The sequence below is a fragment of the Teleopsis dalmanni genome, chromosome 2 (genome assembly GCF_002237135.1).
Source record: "Teleopsis dalmanni isolate 2A chromosome 2, ASM223713v2, whole genome shotgun sequence".
Taxonomy (NCBI): domain Eukaryota; kingdom Metazoa; phylum Arthropoda; class Insecta; order Diptera; family Diopsidae; genus Teleopsis; species Teleopsis dalmanni.
In genome coordinates, this window is record NC_051847.1 from 158,005,558 (window position 1) to 158,024,021 (window position 18,464).

The 18,464-nt window shown below is 29.7% G+C and overlaps 2 protein-coding genes across 2 annotated transcripts; both read left to right on the forward strand.

Annotated features, from left to right (window-relative positions):
• Positions 1–6,615: 6,615 nt before the first annotated feature.
• Positions 6,616–9,397, forward strand: LOC119680485 (BUD13 homolog). The gene is made up of 2 exons (XM_038093308.1): positions 6,616–9,104; positions 9,168–9,397. The coding sequence occupies exon 1, from the start codon at positions 6,709–6,711 to the stop codon at positions 9,091–9,093; it is 2,385 nt and encodes a 794-aa protein (XP_037949236.1). The 5' UTR covers positions 6,616–6,708; the 3' UTR covers positions 9,094–9,104; positions 9,168–9,397.
• A 5,417-nt stretch (positions 9,398–14,814) lies between these two features.
• On the forward strand, positions 14,815–17,425 carry LOC119685791. The gene is made up of 7 exons (XM_038100171.1): positions 14,815–14,893; positions 14,964–15,169; positions 15,230–15,359; positions 15,924–15,986; positions 16,056–16,261; positions 16,325–16,454; positions 16,514–17,425. The coding sequence occupies exons 1-7, from the start codon at positions 14,891–14,893 to the stop codon at positions 17,087–17,089; spliced, it is 1,314 nt and encodes a 437-aa protein (XP_037956099.1). The 5' UTR covers positions 14,815–14,890; the 3' UTR covers positions 17,090–17,425.
• Positions 17,426–18,464: the final 1,039 nt, after the last annotated feature.

The following is an 18,464-nucleotide window of genomic DNA, read 5'->3' on the forward strand; positions in this document are numbered from 1 at the left end:
AACCCGAGTAAAATTACAATTACAAGTACAATTATAAAAAAAGCAGCAGCAGCAGCAGCAGTAGAAACAGAAGCATAGCTTTACGCCATTTAAGTTGGCTGTGGCTACTTTTAGAATTGATGACCCTGTGTGTGCTACACAAATGTTAATATGTATTATCTTATTTTTAGAGAAAAAAACAAAATACATGTGAACGGGCATTTGCTTTTTATGAACAAATTAAAAAAGAAAAATTAATAACTAAACGTTAAACGCTAAACGTAAGTCTATTGTAAAAAATGTGAAAAAAAATTAGAACAGGAAAATAATAAATTATTTTGTGTTAAACACAAGCCAGCGAAGATAGAGGCGGGCAATGAGCGTGTAATGAGTCTTGGTGACGATTGAAAAGCTTTCGTCAACTTTTGTGCAACCCGCATTCGATTTACGGGAACATGGCCAAGATGACAGCTGTAGATAGAAAAGTTATTTTTGGATAAATTATGTTGTCTATTGGGATTAGCAGCTGTGTTCAGCGATGTTAATTGTAATGTTGTCTTGTAATATTTGAAAAAAAAAACGTTGAATAAACACTGTTAATTGCTGTTCAATTCAAGGTTAATCTACATATGCTGGTCATCTCTACAAGTCTTCGCACCGTGTTTGGAATAAAAAATTATTTGTTTTGTCATTTTCTATATTTTAGTATTTGAACACTTAACTATTTTTATCAACATAGAATAAAAAAATAAAAATGTTAATTTTGTAAAGGTGTATTTTCTCAAGATCGCAACTCTGTACTTATTATAATATTCAAAGATGGGGGCATAAAATGAAAACACTAGTCAACTGTTGTTAGTCAAGAAAATGTTTTCAAATAAAAAAAAGACTTTTTATAAAAATAAAAAAAACCATATCACTAAGACACGCTGGATAAACAAGCTAGGTTAGGTAGCGGCAATTTATCCAAACCCTATTTAAACTCAAATAATGACCCGTTGTGATACCACGATTACCGTTGTTCATACAACAGTTAGTGTAAACTAACCTGACAAATCTATAAACTTGACCAAATCTCTAATTTTGTTAGATGACAGCTCTGTTAGATCGGTAAGCAAAAGGATCGCAACGATTTTAAATCTTCTCCTACACGATGATGGACACTGGTACATAAAGTACAGTACAAATTCCTCCTTACCCGTACAGCCATTCAGGTAAACGTGTGAACTAACCTGACAAATCTATAAACTTGACCAAATCCCTAATTTTGTTAAATGACAGCTCTGTTAGGTCGGTAAGCAAAAGGGCCTAAAAAATTTTAAATTTTCTCCTACACAATGATGGACACTCACACATGAGGTAGAGTACAAATTCCTTCTCATCTGCAAAGCCAAAACCCTTGTTTGAAAGACTGAACGCTTTCAGTTTAATTAGGGTCAGTTGTTAGCAACCCCAGAAATTTATTAACCTCAATTCTATTATAGTCTAACGTTCTCAAATCAAACCTGTATATTGACGTTCATAAGCCAAAAAAAGAAATAATTTTTTTTAAATTCTAAAATATTCAATATTTAAATATTGACGTTCATAAGCAAAAAAAAAACTATTAACAAGATATGAAATATACTTTCTTATCAAACAATACTTTCTAATAATTCACTTTCAAGGTTTTTTTATATTATTTGTTTGAAAAAAAAAAAAGAAACACTTGGAAATATTATTTTCAGTTCAGACGCAAGATTTTATACAAGTTCATAATGAATCAAAGAATCGAAGATTAATTTCAAATACATAAATATGTATATATAACAAATACATATATACGTAAAAGTTATTTCAATTTTTTTTCCTTTTATTTAAATTACTTTGTCTTATTTTTACTACACAGCAATATTTACTAAAAAAATACAAATTACTTATAGCTATGAGTATATATATATATATATATAGACATCACTTCATAGACAACAGATAGTTGGTGCTAATTTATTACATTTCATTTTCAAGCATTTCAAGTGAAAAAAACGATTTTGTTATTGGTTTAATGAGTAAACAAAGTTAATTGTTGTTTGGTACACTGCTCTTCTTTTCTCATGCTACGTACAAACACGACCCCGCTGATCTTCGTTCCGCTATTCATTTTTAAAGCGCCACCTAACGAGCGGGCAACAATTTACTTTCAACAAAGCATCTATGTGTATACAATTAAACCTTAAGAAAGTGAAAGAAGGCAATATGAAACAAGCATAACAAAAAAGTTCATTATTTAAATTTTAATACCCTGCATACTAATATAGGTACATAAATAAAGGGTATATAAACTTTTTCAATATGCTTGCAAGATCACAGACCATATGTGGAAGAGCTATAAATGATACACATTTGATCTGAATAATAAGATAAATTTAGTTACAGCTCTGCTGATCGTTTAAGGTCTAAAAAGTATATCTACTGTATTACTAGAGTATATATTATGCATATTAGGTGGGAAACTGCTTTGACGTTTTAATAAAACAGGTAATGTCTTTAATAAAAATATTGATAATAACTGAAGATACTTCTGGAAGACCAAAGTTTAATTATACGCTTTGACGTTTTAATAATACAGATAATGTCGGATTAGATGTTTGATATATTCATCTGAACCATAGCTACAATGTTAATTGCTGGAAGGATCGCCTAACCTGTCGGCATGTTTGACATTAAGTTAATATCCTAACAGTATGACAACTGTAGTGAACAGTAAGGGGCAAACAAGATTCCTTTGTTCTTTTTTTTTCTTGTAAAGGCGGACCATGTGTTATATGTAGTATTTGACAAAGATTTAATTCGTGTCATCCTTTATTTTAACTCTTTTAAAGTATTCTCTACATATAGTCAATTTAACCTAAGTATTGAACCTAATACGTTTGTTATTGTAAAAATTCTTGTTAGGGAATGTAATGTGCCACTAAAAACCAGTGTTTTGACTGTAAAATAGCTAGTTCTGTTCCTATAACCCAATACCAACCTTAGTTTAACCGAGGAATGCACCAGAATCTCATTCAAAAATATAAAACAGAAAATAAGTTCGCTGACCATATAATGTTAATGGAAGTAATTAATAGCAAAACTTTGATTTTTGATAAAAATCAAAAAGTGAAGGGTATTGAAGCTTCCAGAAAGGGGAAGCCAACTTTTTGTTTAGTTTTTTTTTTTATTTCGCACAACATTTCTTTTTCATAATGTTTATAAAAAAATACACAAATTACTTGTAGTAAATATTTAAAAAAAAAAAAGTTTCATTATAACAATTTTTTTTTTATTATTTTCTGAATCACAGTACAAAAAGACAAAATATTTCGTGACGGTTTCTTTCACAAACTATTTGCCAATATGTTAAACTATATTTAAATTTTTTAAAGCGGATTTAAAATTTTCATACAAATAATTTATTGTTGAAAGTTTTGTCGTCACGTTTAAATCAAAAACAAATACAAAAATTTTAAAAATTTAAATTATAATTAATGCAAAAAAAACCATGAATACTCAAATTATAAATATTTTCTAGACGCTAGTAGAAACGCTGAAGATAGAATCTTCGTATTTATAAAAATTATAAAAAACAATTATGGAAATTAGAAAAATTTAAATTTAATATAATTAATACAAAAAAAAACAAAAAAAAACCAAGACCGTGAACACTCATAGTTGTAAACAAATTGTTGACGCGAGTAATTTTATATGTAAACAGCGTAGAAAGAATCTTTATATTCATAATTATATGTTGCTTAAGATGTTAAACAGAGATTAGGAATATTTCATTGACAAAATTAAAAATATATTCAAGAAATATTTATGAATAAAATTGAATAAAATTCACAATCAAAACAACACAAAAGAATTTTAATATAATTTTGGTAATAAGATATTCTTTGACATTAGTTGTCCCTGGCCGCAGCCGCAAACCCTCTGTTCTTGAAGTAATTACCAATTAGAAGGTAAATTAAAACTGCAATTGTAATTAATTTTGCCAAAACAAAAAAAAAAATACATCACTCCAAAGACTAAATTTACAGCAATAAAAGCCGTTTGAGCAAATTTAAATAATTTTATTTACTTAAAAATTTGATACGAAGATTCCCCAAACCGGCTGTTTTGCTCATCGTCAAATGTGCACACATAAAATTAGCATAAATTAAAATTGGTTATTTTGGATTTTTTTAAATTGTCACATTACTGCTCTATTACGTACTTAAACGCCGAAAAATGTTATTAGCAAGGGCCTTTTATAAAGAATAATTAATTTATGTAAAATTCCACGAAATTTTCATATAAAAAGTCCCACTTAAATTGATATGCAAATGATGTGGCAGCATTAATTAGACTTGTTTTGCGCTCCGTTTCTGCGCTGTACTGTACTCTTTGCAGAGCAAAATTTGCCCGCGCCGTATGGGCTGTGCTCTGCACTTCGCGAAAAGTAACTTGTTTATTTTTTATTTCTTATTTCGCACACAATTTCGCATTATTATATGCAAATTTCAACAAAACAAACAATAGCCAAACATCATATTAATCATATTTTCTAATTCATATGTAAACACCTTTTGCACACACAAATAAAAAGTTGACACAAAAAAACACCGTAAAATTGTCTATCGTTTTCGTTCATTTAATCCACTTTCACTGTTATCAATCCCTCTGTCGGCTCTTAACTGTCACACGATAATCATTCTGCATGTGCAGAATAACGAAATCGATGCAACCACATCACTTCACAAAAGACTTTTGATTAAACGACATTTATTTAATTATATTTGTCAGTCTCGAACAATATGGAAAACATTTTTAATAGATTTAAAATCTTGCATTTGTTACTTAATATTACCTTATTTTCGTAAACACAAATATCTCAATGAAAAATTCAATATGTTCTTGAAACCAAAATAAACTTATTCACGATCTCAAATGTGCGGAGCGGACTAGACGACATATACGCGACCAATCACAATTGACTACTGATTTCAAAACAAAAATATTTTTATCACTATTGTCAAACAGCACAAAAATCTGGTACAGGGTTGTTTAAGAAGTGAGCGTTGGATTGAAACCGCAATGCTCAGCTACGATTTGAAGTAAATACAACAAATATAATAATAAATGCCAAGGGACTATGAAGAAATTGTATGTACGTGTGTGAGCATTTTTATAAATATTAAATATCAACAAATTTAAATAGTTTATAATGTGAAGTTAATTATACAACAACTAAATTGAAAAACTACTTGAAAAACTTTTATTGTTTTACTCTAATTAAATTTTATTTACATATATTAATACTATGTACAGACAGCCAAATTTCCTTTATTTCGAAAGTGTTAAATTTTAGTATGAAATTAATTTATCAGGCGTCATAATTTTTCCATTGAATTTCTTCAACCGGCTAAATTTCCTATCGACCTACTTCATAAAACAAGAGAAAAGCCTCCTCAATTCCTGATTTCATATCTGAACGACATCGTCCGCATTTCTTCTGTAATATCGCCTTTTCCTCCACTCCCCACCTGTTTCCAAGTTTGGTTTACATATATTTACTGTCCAAATATCAAACTTTCTTAGAATGTCTGGGTTCAAGTTTTATACTGAAAAAAAATATCATCGCCAGGTATTCAAATTTATATTGGCGATGTTAATAATAAAATTTCTCATAGCCCAAGATATATGAATAAAAAATAAATGTAAAAAGGTGCATTTCGGTTAATTCCAGTTTTACTTTAATATAAACTCTACTTTGAGTCTATGCTTACTTCAATACCTATGGATTTAAGTTTTGTCCTACAAGTTAAGATGAGTTTCTCTTGCTAAATATCAATCTTATATGGCGTTTACACTGGTCGAAAATAGCTCATTTTGAATGAGCCCTATTTACATTCATTGTATTTCATTTGTTCTCATTTCAATCAGCTGATTTTTCAACTTGCTAAAAAAAATGTTGCATGAAGGTTAAATATGCCTTCAAACCTTACGATATGAACTTAAAACATATTTTTAACTTCGATTAATTACTTTTTGGGAAGTAGAAGTTCTAAAAAGAGTTGCATCGTTTTCAAGAAAATCCAATTACCAAATATTTGTTTACCGTTTTTTGTAAATATATCAAAAACAGCTTTCTCAAACTGTCAAAATGCATTGAACAGCTTTTATTTGGGGTATATTGAATGTATTCCTTTGTATTTGGAACATATTTGGAATGCATTCAAACTACGTTGGGACGCATTCATACAGAATGTGCTGAAGTGGATCGCATTCGCACTTGAAATTTTATATGCCAGAATGAGCCATTTGCTTCTCATTTTTTTTTGCCTATAATGAGCCATTTTTGGCCAATATAAATGCCGTATTATTGAGTTTGTTTATCAGTCCATACATATTGGAGTACGATTTTTCCAATTGGCTTAAATATTAGCGTTTATAACTTATGTTCTTATTGATTGTCGATTATTAATGTAACTTTAAAAATTACAAATGTATCATAGCGTAAACTCGATTAATTTCTAAACGGTTTTCTTGATTTGTACATACTAGATGTGACTTTTAATGAAAATTAAAATATATACAAACTTTCGCTCTCTATATATTCCGTTTACCAACACTGTCAAACAGCTGACATTTTTAGCGTCAAATGCAAGTTCACTGGTACATTTTTTAGCTAATGTGTTAAGTGAATTTTTAATAATAATAATTTAAATAATGTCCGCACATGGTGTTACAAAAATTAATCAAAAAGAATATTTGAAGAAATATTTATCGGGCGAGAAAACAAAAAAGAAAAAAAAGGATAAAAAACACAAGGTAAAACATGGCGTTAGCGTGAAAATCATTGATGATGATGTTGGCGCTTCAGGAAGTGGTATTAAAATTGACGAGGAACTGTTACTAACAGGAGAAGATGCACCGCAAATTGTGGGTGAATACGTTGAGGAGCGCACGGATGAAGGTAAAAGTAAATGGCGAAGTATAGCAGTAAAGGAGGAAAAGGATGTTGATAAACAAGCAAGAAATAAAACCGATGATGACAAATGGGGAATTAAGTCGAGAAATATTAAAACAGAAATAAAAGCAGAACCTTTATCACCTATAAGGAATAAAGGTAAAAATGCTAATGATAGAAACAGACGAAGTAAGTCTTTAGAACTATCACCACAACGCAAATGCAATTATAGGGATAAAAATGTAGAAAGACAACGTAGTAGTAACTCTGATCAGTCACCTCCGAGAAAAAAGTCATCTGATAGTCATCGCCGAAGAAATTCAAATGAACACTCATCACGCCGCCAAAATAGTGTAGCTTCAAATAGTGACCAATCTCCACCAAGAAAAAGATATGAGAGTCCAAGACGGCAAATATATGATAGTGATTATTCATCTCCAAGAAGGAGAAGAAGTTCTGATAGACTACAACGACGTGATTTACCATTGCACAAAAAAGCAGGAAGAGAACCAAATAAATCTCTTAATAGTAATCAATCGCCACCTAGACAAAGAAAAGGTAGTCTAAATAATCAACGAAGGAGTAGCAGCGATCAGTCGCCACCTAGAAATTTAAACCGAAATATAAATCGTAAGAGTGATCAATCTCCACCAAATCAAAGAAATCGTAATCCCAATAGACAATATAGAAGTGATAGCATTCCATCTCCACCTAGAAAAGGAAATCACAGTGCTCAGCAACGAAGACGTGACAGTGATCAATCACCACCAAGACGGAGAAAACATAGTCCCAATAGGCAACGTAAAAGTGATAGTGATGCATCTCCACCTAGAAAAGGAAATCAAAGTGCTCAGCAACGAAGACGTGACAGTGATCAATCACCACCAAGACGAAGAAAACATAGTCCCAATAGGCAACGTAAAAGTGATGACGATCCATCTCCACCAAGAAAAAGAAATCAAAATCCACTTCGACAACGACGTGATAATGATCAGTCACCACCAAGAAGAAGAGATTATAGTCCAGATAAACTATATAAAAATGATGGTATGCAATCCACAAAAAATTTAAGAAGCCCTCAACGACAGACACGGGACAATAATCAATCTTCGCCAAGAAGGCGAAAAGTTAGTCCCGGTAAACGTAGTAGTGATAGTGACCAATCTCCACCTAGAAAAATAAAGAGTCCTCAACGACAAAGGCGTGACAGTGACCAATCACCACCAAGAAGAAGAAATCACAGTCCTTCTAGGCAAAAATATGATAACTCAAATGATTCTTTCGCGCGCGGTAGAAATGAAGACAGTGACCAATCACCGCCACGAAGAAAAGTAGAAAATACCGCAAGAGGAAAAAGACATGATAATGACTTTTCACCAGCAAGAAGGCGATCAGAAATAAGACAACGTAGTAATTCTGCTGACCACTCGTTAAGTCGACAAAAATTAAACAAGCAATTACCATCAAGGCCAAGTCACACTCCCTCACCACCACCAACGCATAAACCCAAAGTAACAAAAACTTTAGATGGCAAGAAAGCAGGTCTACAAGATGCAAAAGCTTTGAAAAAAGAAACTGAAGAACGTCGTCGTAAGGAAGAACTTATGTATGCCAATATGTCGCATGAAGTGTCTGGACGTGACGCAGAAGTTAAAGTACGTAGTACAGGGCGACGTGGTAAACGTGCACGAGATGCTCAAGCGGAAGATCCTGAAGTTGAACGACAGAAAGCGGAAGAAAAACAAAAACTTAAAGAACAATATGAACGTTTTGGTAAAGGCCTTAAACAAATCGAGGATCATCGCCAACGCACTGAAGATCAGAAGTACGAGAGTAGTAAACCTTTAGCACGTTATGCAAACGACGAAGATTTGGATAAGTTTTTGCGTGAACAGGAACGTGTTGAGGATCCAATGTTGGAGTATATGCGTAAAAGGAAAAAGGAGCGTCAGCAAGACGACGATAAACCAAAAAGACCTATTTATGAGGGACCATATCCAGAAAATCGCTTCGGCATACGTCCCGGTCATAAGTGGGATGGCGTTGATCGCTCAAATGGTTATGAAAAGAAATGGTTTGATGTGCAAAACAGTAAACGCGCTCTACAGGATGAAGCTTACAAGTACAGCGTAGAGGACATGTGAGATGTTTGGAGGTATTAAAAAAATATATATAAATGAAATTTCCTTATATATTTTTATTTATCTTTTTATTTCAGATTTCTATTCCACCGTAGCATAACTGTTATTATGCATTATGGATTACATATTGGAATTTTAATATTAGGAAATATAAAACTAATTGTATTCTCTTATATGATAATTAAGACTAAATGGATTTAGATGAATACGTTGGATAAAATGTACATCTGTGGATATGTTTTTTCCACGCTCGTTTCTGATCAACAAAATTAAAGTGAAAAGAGAGAATCGTCACATTTAATATATTTTTTTCTGTGACTATTGAAAACATTAATTAATTAATTAATAAACTCATGAAATGTTGCAAAAGAAGTAAATTATTGTAATTATATATAGAAATATTATTTTTAAATTAATTTTTTTTCAAAATATATAAAAATTGGGAAATTAGAACCACAAAATATATTATATTTATACTTATTTCTATATATTATGTTTTAATCTTCTTCATTAGTTATATATCTTATTATTTAATATAATTTTATATACTTGTGTCATTATATTTTTTTATTTTAATTTTATTAGATTCTGTTTTATATATTGTACAAATGTTAATATATTTTTATTTGATAATATAAATAATTTGTGAATTATGCTTTAAATATCATAAATAATATAAATTACTACATAACTACATAATTTCACAATAAATAAATAATATTAAAGTAATGTATATGGTATATTGATACATCCATAATATACATTTTAATAAATTTTATAAATATTTTGTAAAAATGATATATGAGGTTTATTAAGAAATTTGTAAACTATTGCAGTATACTACAACTATATTGCAAATTTTTTATTATATACTTAAGTACATCAAGAACAATCAATGTAAAGATATGCGTTTGTCTGTCTCTAACTGCCTATGTGAAGTATATTAAAGTTTCCATTAATTCCAAACCAAAATCAATATTAATATGCTATAGCTACTTTGTGTTTAATTCAACTAATTTTTTCCTGTTTATTTTAAAGAAGTAATATATACATATATAAATTAACTAAAATAATATTAAATAGAATTTGTTTTATAAATGTGTTTATTATTTAATATAAACATATAGCATATTACAAATATATATGTGAATAAACATATATTCTCTTCTTATAACATATATATAACAATATTCTTGATATTTTAATAATACGCATACATTAGGTTCTTCTATTTTAATTTTGTTTTTAAAGCAAATAAAATCAAGAATTTAATAAAAATAATTATGTATATTAATAATTATTATTTCTTATTTACATTATTATTTCTAGAGTATTTACATATATACCACATGTCCTCTTTTTCATATTTAAGGTTAACATTATACTATTAATTCTTTTAAAAATAATAATTAATATTTTAAATAATATAAAAGATAATATTTTATTTTTTAATTGTAAATAAAATAAAATTGATAAATGTAAAACATTTCTTCATATATCTGTATATTATATATTATTATACTCATTATTTTTAGAATATTGCATTAGAAAACCTTTTCTGTTAACGAATTCTGTTTCTAAGTTTCTAAGTTCTAAGTGAGATGAAGTAATTTGAGTTTGGCAAAATAAAATGTATAAATACTTTATTATGAAAAAAAATCAATAAAGAATTTAATTTAATAAATAATGATATTTTGTAAAATTTAATGTAGCCATAAATACTAAATTTTAAATTCAATAAATGTTCTATAATTTATAATTTATACGTAATCTATTCATAATTAATAATTTATACATGTATAAATAAAATGAATTAAATACAACTATTCATATAAAAAAAATTATGAAACTTACTAATGAAATGAATATATAACTAATTAAAACAATTGAGTATTTGGATATCGAATATATGATAATAGCGTGAAAAAAAAATTGATCAATAAATACATTATTTATAGGTTAATATTATTTCATAAATAGAAATAATTTATTAATACATTATAAAAATATTTTTTTTTTTTTTTGAAATAAAAATAGTAATTTATTAATTTTTTCTATTAGTTTGGTAAATAAAGATTTACAAAATTGAGTTTAAAATTAAATAAATTTATTGTGTAAAATTAAATATTCACAAAGTTGTGTATCGATATCTTTTTAAATTAGTATTAATAATTTTTTAATAGCGCTCGATTCTTTTAAGTGACTACTTATAACGTTGAATTTGAGAAGTTTACGTCTGAATCTTAGAGATCGGAGTAAAACTACAAAAAAGTTCCAGGTATTAGATTAATAAATGTTATAATTAGATATCAGGGCCTTGAAGTAGCTCTAAATTAAATCCAAATTTTGTTTCTGTGGTAACCCGTGGTAACAAAAATGTGAGAGGCGATTGTTTGGGAAACGAGAGTGTATTGGGGACTAGTAGGCTTTTAATTGAAACTAACTTGGGTCAAAACGGTAAAACCTAAGCACTGAACTATACCAACTGGAACGTTAAACGTCTTCAATGTGGTGAAGGCGAAACACGAACGAATCGTAAGATTCAGTGGTTTACTGGTAAGCCAAATACACCGACACATAAAAATAAGCTATAATAAGTGCAATAAAGTTGGTTATGGCTATGAATGTCTATTAAAAATCCAAACGAATAACTTGGCTACTTTGTCTCAAAAGTGATATTTAATAAACTAGGACATGCAATATGAAATATCTCTTGATAAATTTCGACATCGCAGTCTTCATTGACGGTTAGTAGAGATGGCGTAGATATACATTAAAAGAGATATATAAAACATTAAAAAAGTTTGGATGTTTTATCTACTGATCTATTGTCTTTCAGGTGCAATAGATTGCAATGAGGTATAAACGCTACTAATCACAGACTATTTTATCTGGCAAGCTTTAAATTGGAATATTGTAGAAAAAGCTTAATCAGACTGAGTAAATTGCATATTGTTCTTATCAGGGTCAGTAGTTATCGCAGTATTGAGGGAAACGGAAAACATGATAAACTGGCAAAAAATAGACTTGGCATACAAGAAGCTTTTGCAGTCGCGATTCTCAAGCCATTGAGTATGCAAAAAGAGCTACTTAAATTAATTTGCTAAAACCGTAGATAGAAGGGCCTTGGAACTTAAGAGACAATTGGAATATTCTAGACTGTATGTAATCTTAAGCTGATGTTTTTGTTGATAGAATGAAACTAGAGGAATGTGTTTGATGTTGTTATTACTGGGTTCAGGTCTACTAATACATACTGTCATAGCTGCAACCTCATATACTATGTATATTCTACTCTTTAAAAGCAGAAATGAAATACAGTTTGTCAACATTGTGTTTGCAAAACGAAAAAATGTTACAAATGTTTGTTAAATGCCCAATAAAAACGATTTAATTTTGAAATAAAAAAAAATTAAAAAGTTTACAATTAATTTAAACATTTTTCTTTTTATTAAACTAAAAATTAATCAAAAATATCGTTAGAACAATAAAATAATTCACAAAAACAAAAATAACACCAAATTTGTTGTGTCAACATTGTGTTTGCAATTTTGCAATTTCTTATTTTTAACGGGACAGAATACCGTTAGATGTGTCTGGGTTTTTCTGTTTGTTATAATATTCTGCAAAAACTGTTCAATTTCTTTGTTATTTAATAAAGTAGAGTGTTTTAAGTGAAGGAATAACTAGAATACACGTGATTAAATATGGCCTGTAAAAGAACAAATTCAAATAATATTGAGTTATTATGTTATAATTACTACCTCGGTAAATCTGCTAAGGAATAAAGTCTAATGTTTAATATTAGGTTAAGAACAATTAATAATATCATAAACAAAACAGAAAATGAGAATTGCATTAGTTTAAAACCAGCAGGCCACCGTATTTAACCATTGTCAGATCGCCATATAAGAAGAGTATTGCGAATAATTGATAAAAATCCTTGAATTTCCTTACGATCATTGGCATTAGGTCTGGAGAAGCTATTTAATATTGTTGTTAGTCACAAGGCAATAAGAAAAGTGCTATTACAAAACATTTATTCTTCGTAAGTTGCACGTAATACACCGTTGTTATCTATTCAAAAAATTGAAAAACGATTTCAGTTTGCTAGCACACATTTAAAATATGTTTCAGAGTACTAAGATGATGTGATTTTCTGGGACATTATGCTTTATTATCATGTTTGTGTGGGTCATGCATTATAATAAAGCTTGATTTCCACTTCGTCCCAAGAAATCACATCATCTTAGTACTCTGAAACATATTTTAAATGTGTGCTAGCAAACTGAAATCATTTTTCATTTTTTTGAACAATTAACGACGGTGTATTACGTGCAACTTACGAAGAATAAATGTTTTGTAATAGCACTTTTCTTATTGCCTTGTGACTAACAACAATATTAAATAGCTTCTCCAGACCTAATGCCAATGATCGTAAGGAAATTCAAGGATTTTTATCAATTATTCGCAATACTCTTCTTATATGGCGATCAGACAATGGTTTAATACGGTGGCCTGCTGGTTTTAAACTAATGCAATCCTCATTTTCTGTTTTGTTTATGATATTATTAATTGTTCTTAACCTAATATTAAACATTAGACTTTATTCCTTAGCAGATTTACCGAGGTAGTAATTATAACATAATAACTCAATATTATTTGAATTTGTTCTTTTACAGGCCATATTTAATCACGTGTATTCTAGTTATTCCTTCACTTAAAACACTCTACTTTATTAAATAACAAAGAAATTGAACAGTTTTTGCAGAATATTATAACAAACAGAAAAACCCAGACACATCTAACGGTATTCTGTCCCGTTAAAAATAAGAAATTGCAAAATTGCAAACACAATGTTGACACAACAAATTTGGTGTTATTTTTGTTTTTGTGAATTATTTTATTGTTCTAACGATATTTTTGATTAATTTTTAGTTTAATAAAAAGAAAAATGTTTAAATTAATTGTAAACTTTTTAATTTTTTTTTATTTCAAAATTAAATCGTTTTTATTGGGCATTTAACAAACATTTGTAACATTTTTTCGTTTTGCAAACACAATGTTGACAAACTGTACATGAAATATATCATTATTCAATAATCTTTGGGCGCTAGCCGAAGTTAATATAAACAGTTAACCAAAATTCTTGAACCGTACGGACTAACGGAATAGGTCACAATTTGCACCAACCGTACTTTTTCCAATTTATAGAGAATGGTTGCAGGATGTTATATTACATGCATTTCAAATTTAAAAATATTTATAGTTGATGATACTATAACAAAATGAAGAAACCAAATATTGGTTTTATTAATAATATCTATTTATTATAACTGTTATTACTGGCTTCAATTTTGTATGAATGAAATATTACGCTTCTTGCTGCATTTTTGTCGAAATAATTGCGATAGTGTAAACGCGATTGCAAGCCATAAATGTAGGCAATTAACTGTTGTAAGCAAAGTAGAGCTGTCAAAAACTTGTATTGCTTCCACTTTACCTTACCGAAGAGATACTTTATGAACAGATATTTAATAACTACAATGCTATTTACTATTCAACAAATACACTATTATTGTTCATATTTTTGTTTATTTGAGTTATATTGAACCAAACAAGTTTCGAAAACTCATTCCTCTTTTCTCCTAACGCCTCCTTTGTGAGGAAGCAGTATTTTTAAAACTTTTGGTGCGGTCTGTTTTTCAGTTTCAATTCCACTTCGTTCCATACAAAAAGAAATGTCAAAATTTTATTCAGCTGGACATTGTGCGAATGTTTGCGTTGTTTATCAACTGAAATGGTGTGTGCATTTATTTATAAATTAACCGGATTTTTCAAATAAGCTGTTTAAACAAACTTTAATTACACAGGAATCGAAAAAGGCACGGTACATCTGGGGAGAAACTGAGGAAAAGCTATTGCTGGATGTATGGGAGAAGAAACTGCCTGACTTGAAGAAGACATACCGGAATGGCAATGTCCTTGTGGAAATAACAAGAATACTAGCAAGCAAAGGTGTTTTTGCAGATTCAACTGAAATTAATAATAAAATCAAAAATTTAACTGCCAAATACAGGTATTTATTTCAAACACAATTTCCAATTATGCGTTTATAACAGTATAAGCTTTTTTGTAGATCTGAAAAGAAAATAATGGATTTGAATGGTGGAGCACCGTCGACATTTAAACACTTCAACAGAGTGCATAGCATAATTGAGTCGCAACCATGCAACAATCTTACACCCAATAATGAAAGTTTTAATTTTGTAAGTTTAAGTAAAAATGGTTTCATTTATGGGATGACTTTTTGTAGATTTTTGCATTTGCAGTAAATTGGCAACTAAATACCCAACGCATAATTAAGCAACAATATTTAGCTACTTTAGTCAACAACTGCATGAGCAGAATGCAGAAGCAACTGGTGACAAGTAAATTTAAAATCATGACAATACCAACTTTTCCTGATTTATTACAACCTTAAATCAACTGGACTTGAACCATTGGCAGATCTTACCACACCTACTGCATTTTGTTCCTATAGCAAAGTTGAGATACAATAAGAGCAATCAACTGCTGAAGCCTAATCCCGTTGCTTAATCATGCGTTGGGCGTAAAATTGATTTGAGTTTACGTTAATCATAAAATAAATGCATACATATTTTTTTTATAAAAAAAACTTAAAACGTTCAGCTACATTTCATTTTCAAAGTCCATAAATAAAAAACTGAAGCCGGAAAAGGTTTAACAATCAATTCCTTAACTAATTCAATACAAATCATTACAGTTTTTATCTCGTACTTTTATAACTAACATTGTTGTTCTCTTCACAGCAAGATTCGATTCCAGATGAGATCCCCACGCCTTGTATATCAGATAGTATATCAGATGATATGGTATGCATATTAAATTATTAATTAACTGTATTTATTGAATACACTGTTAAATTATTTTCATTTACACAGGAAGCGAAAAAGGGGCGTCATCTTTGGACAGAATCTGACGAAGATGTGCTGTTGGATGTGTGGGAGTTTAAGTTGCCGGAACTGAAAAAAGCTAAAAGAAATAGTCGTGTCTATGGTGATATATCAAAAATGTTAGCAAGCAAAGGTGTTTTTGCGGATGCAACTGAAATCACTACAAAAATTAAAAATTTAACTTATAGATACAGGTGGTTATTAAAAACATAAATTACAATTATGCAGTTCTTAACTAAATAAACTTTTTTGTGCAGGTCTGAAAAGAAAAAGTTGGATTATAATAGCGGAGCTCCATCAGCATTTAGACACTTTTACAGAATTCATAATATAATTGAATCGTTTGAATGTAACAGCCACACATCCTCCAATGAAAGTTTTGTTTTTGTAAGTATAAGTAAAAAAAAAATTAAAAAAAATTGTGTCAAAATTATTTTCGAATGCAGATTAATCAATATCAAGAAACACAGTCGCAATCACCTCCTCTCATCTCGGAGCTGGATATATCACTACCACTTAAGTCGTCACCAGCTACAGTATCACCACCCATGTCACCACCACCTTTATCACCACCACCTTTATCAGCACCACTCATGTCACCAACAGATATAGCACTACCAGTCAAGTTATCACCTGCAATATCACCACCACCTTTGGCGCCATTAACTATATGGTTACCACATGCGTCACCAACGGCCATACTGCCAACAGCTATACCACAAACAGATATAATACCAACAGTTGTACCGCCAATATCTCTATCGCCAGCAATTAAATCGTCACCACCTCCGTCTCCACAAGCTCAAACGCCGCCGCAACTTCTGTCCCCAGCAGCTACGTCGTCTCCAACACAAACGTCGGTTGCAATAACAGCTGATAGGCGATTTAAAAAAAAGAAAAAGGAGAGGGATGTGTTGACGTTGATACATGAAGAGTTAAAAGAGGCAAACAGATTGGCAAGAGCGGAATTAGAAATGGATAAAAAATTTTTGGACATACTGCAAAAAATGTCCAACAGATGATAGTTTAATTCATTTGTAAAATTTATTGTTATTATATGCATAAGTATAAGATATAAGATCCTAGTGTTATGTTTAGACTTATATTTACGAACCTCTTTAGCCTATTCTTATATGGATTTTGTTTGGGAAATAGCACATATTGATGTCGAGTTAGGTAAAATAGACTAAACGTAACAGAAATCTGCGTATACACCAGTTAGATTTTGACAAAACTTTTTTGGGAGAATGCAAACTCGAATTTATATGTGTAAGCGAATAAGTGTATATGTCCAAAAATGCCTACAGAAGTTAGGCTAGTGTAGACGTGGAGTATAGAAGAATTGTAGAATTAGTTAATTGATTATAAATTAATTTTAGTTTTTTATATTATTTTAAGTTAATTTTATAAAAATAATTATTACAATGAAAAGTAAAATGTGTTAATTTTTTTTTACGGTCATAGTCAATGCTTTTTATACTACTTAAGATAATATTTAGAAAAAATCTTCATATCTTATATATAGCGGTGATCTGAATGTTATGGTTTGAAGTGAATCCTTAAGTAAACGATCAAGTCTGTTGTAAGAGAGTCTATAAAAACCTTTATAATGCCGTTTATGTTTTCTATTAAGTTTAATGTCTATAAAAATCTTACTTTTAAACGGTCTGAATATTTTAAATAACATATATATTTGTATAGTCAATTTTCTGTTAAAATTTTTTTTATGGTTTGATTGGTGGATTTGTTATGGATATGTCTTTATTGCAATTGATAAAACTGCAATCCTTTATTTCCTTTACACCAGTGATATTAAGATATTTTTGAAAAAGTTCTTGCCTTGTGCAAGATATCTCGTGATGGAAGGGTTCTCATAAAGAAATACGACATTATTGGTACCTAAAGCGCAACATTTTTATAAGTGAATCGGTTTCTGAATAGCATTAATAAATATAAAATAGACTATGAGTATAACAAAAGATATAAATTTAAGACTTTTTCTTAGAATATTATTGTTAGGCGATGTGGCAATCCGATCATCGGGCCTATTGTGCCCCCTTCTGGGCTTAGAGTAGGACTTTAAGACGTGTTGCGTCAATAAAAACTAGTATAGGATCTACTTTACAGAGTTTTATTGCCTCTTTCGTAAGAAGCAATAAAATTCTTTTCCATATTTCGAATACATTTCATATGCCATATTTGTTATTAAAAAGGAAGACTTATATTATTCACCAATATTTAATCGTTTTAGTAATCGTTTTCCTGTGTTTTTTATATTGTCAATTTAAAGCTCTTATTAACTAAGAAGATATTATTTTTTAGATAATATTTTTTCGTTTAATAACTATCTAATTAGTTATTGTTGTTACTAAATATATGTGATGTCTTAATCAATTT

Excerpts from the sequence above, each read along its gene's own strand:
- LOC119680485 (XM_038093308.1), top strand. The coding sequence starts at position 6,709 with ATGTCCGCACATGGTGTTACAAAAATTAATCAAAAAGAATATTTGAAG.
- LOC119685791 (XM_038100171.1), top strand. Across the intron at positions 15,987-16,055 it reads ATAGTATATCAGATGATATG|GAAGCGAAAAAGGGGCGTCA; the intron begins GTATGCATATTA and ends TCATTTACACAG. Across the intron at positions 16,262-16,324 it reads AATTTAACTTATAGATACAG|GTCTGAAAAGAAAAAGTTGG; the intron begins GTGGTTATTAAA and ends TTTTTTGTGCAG.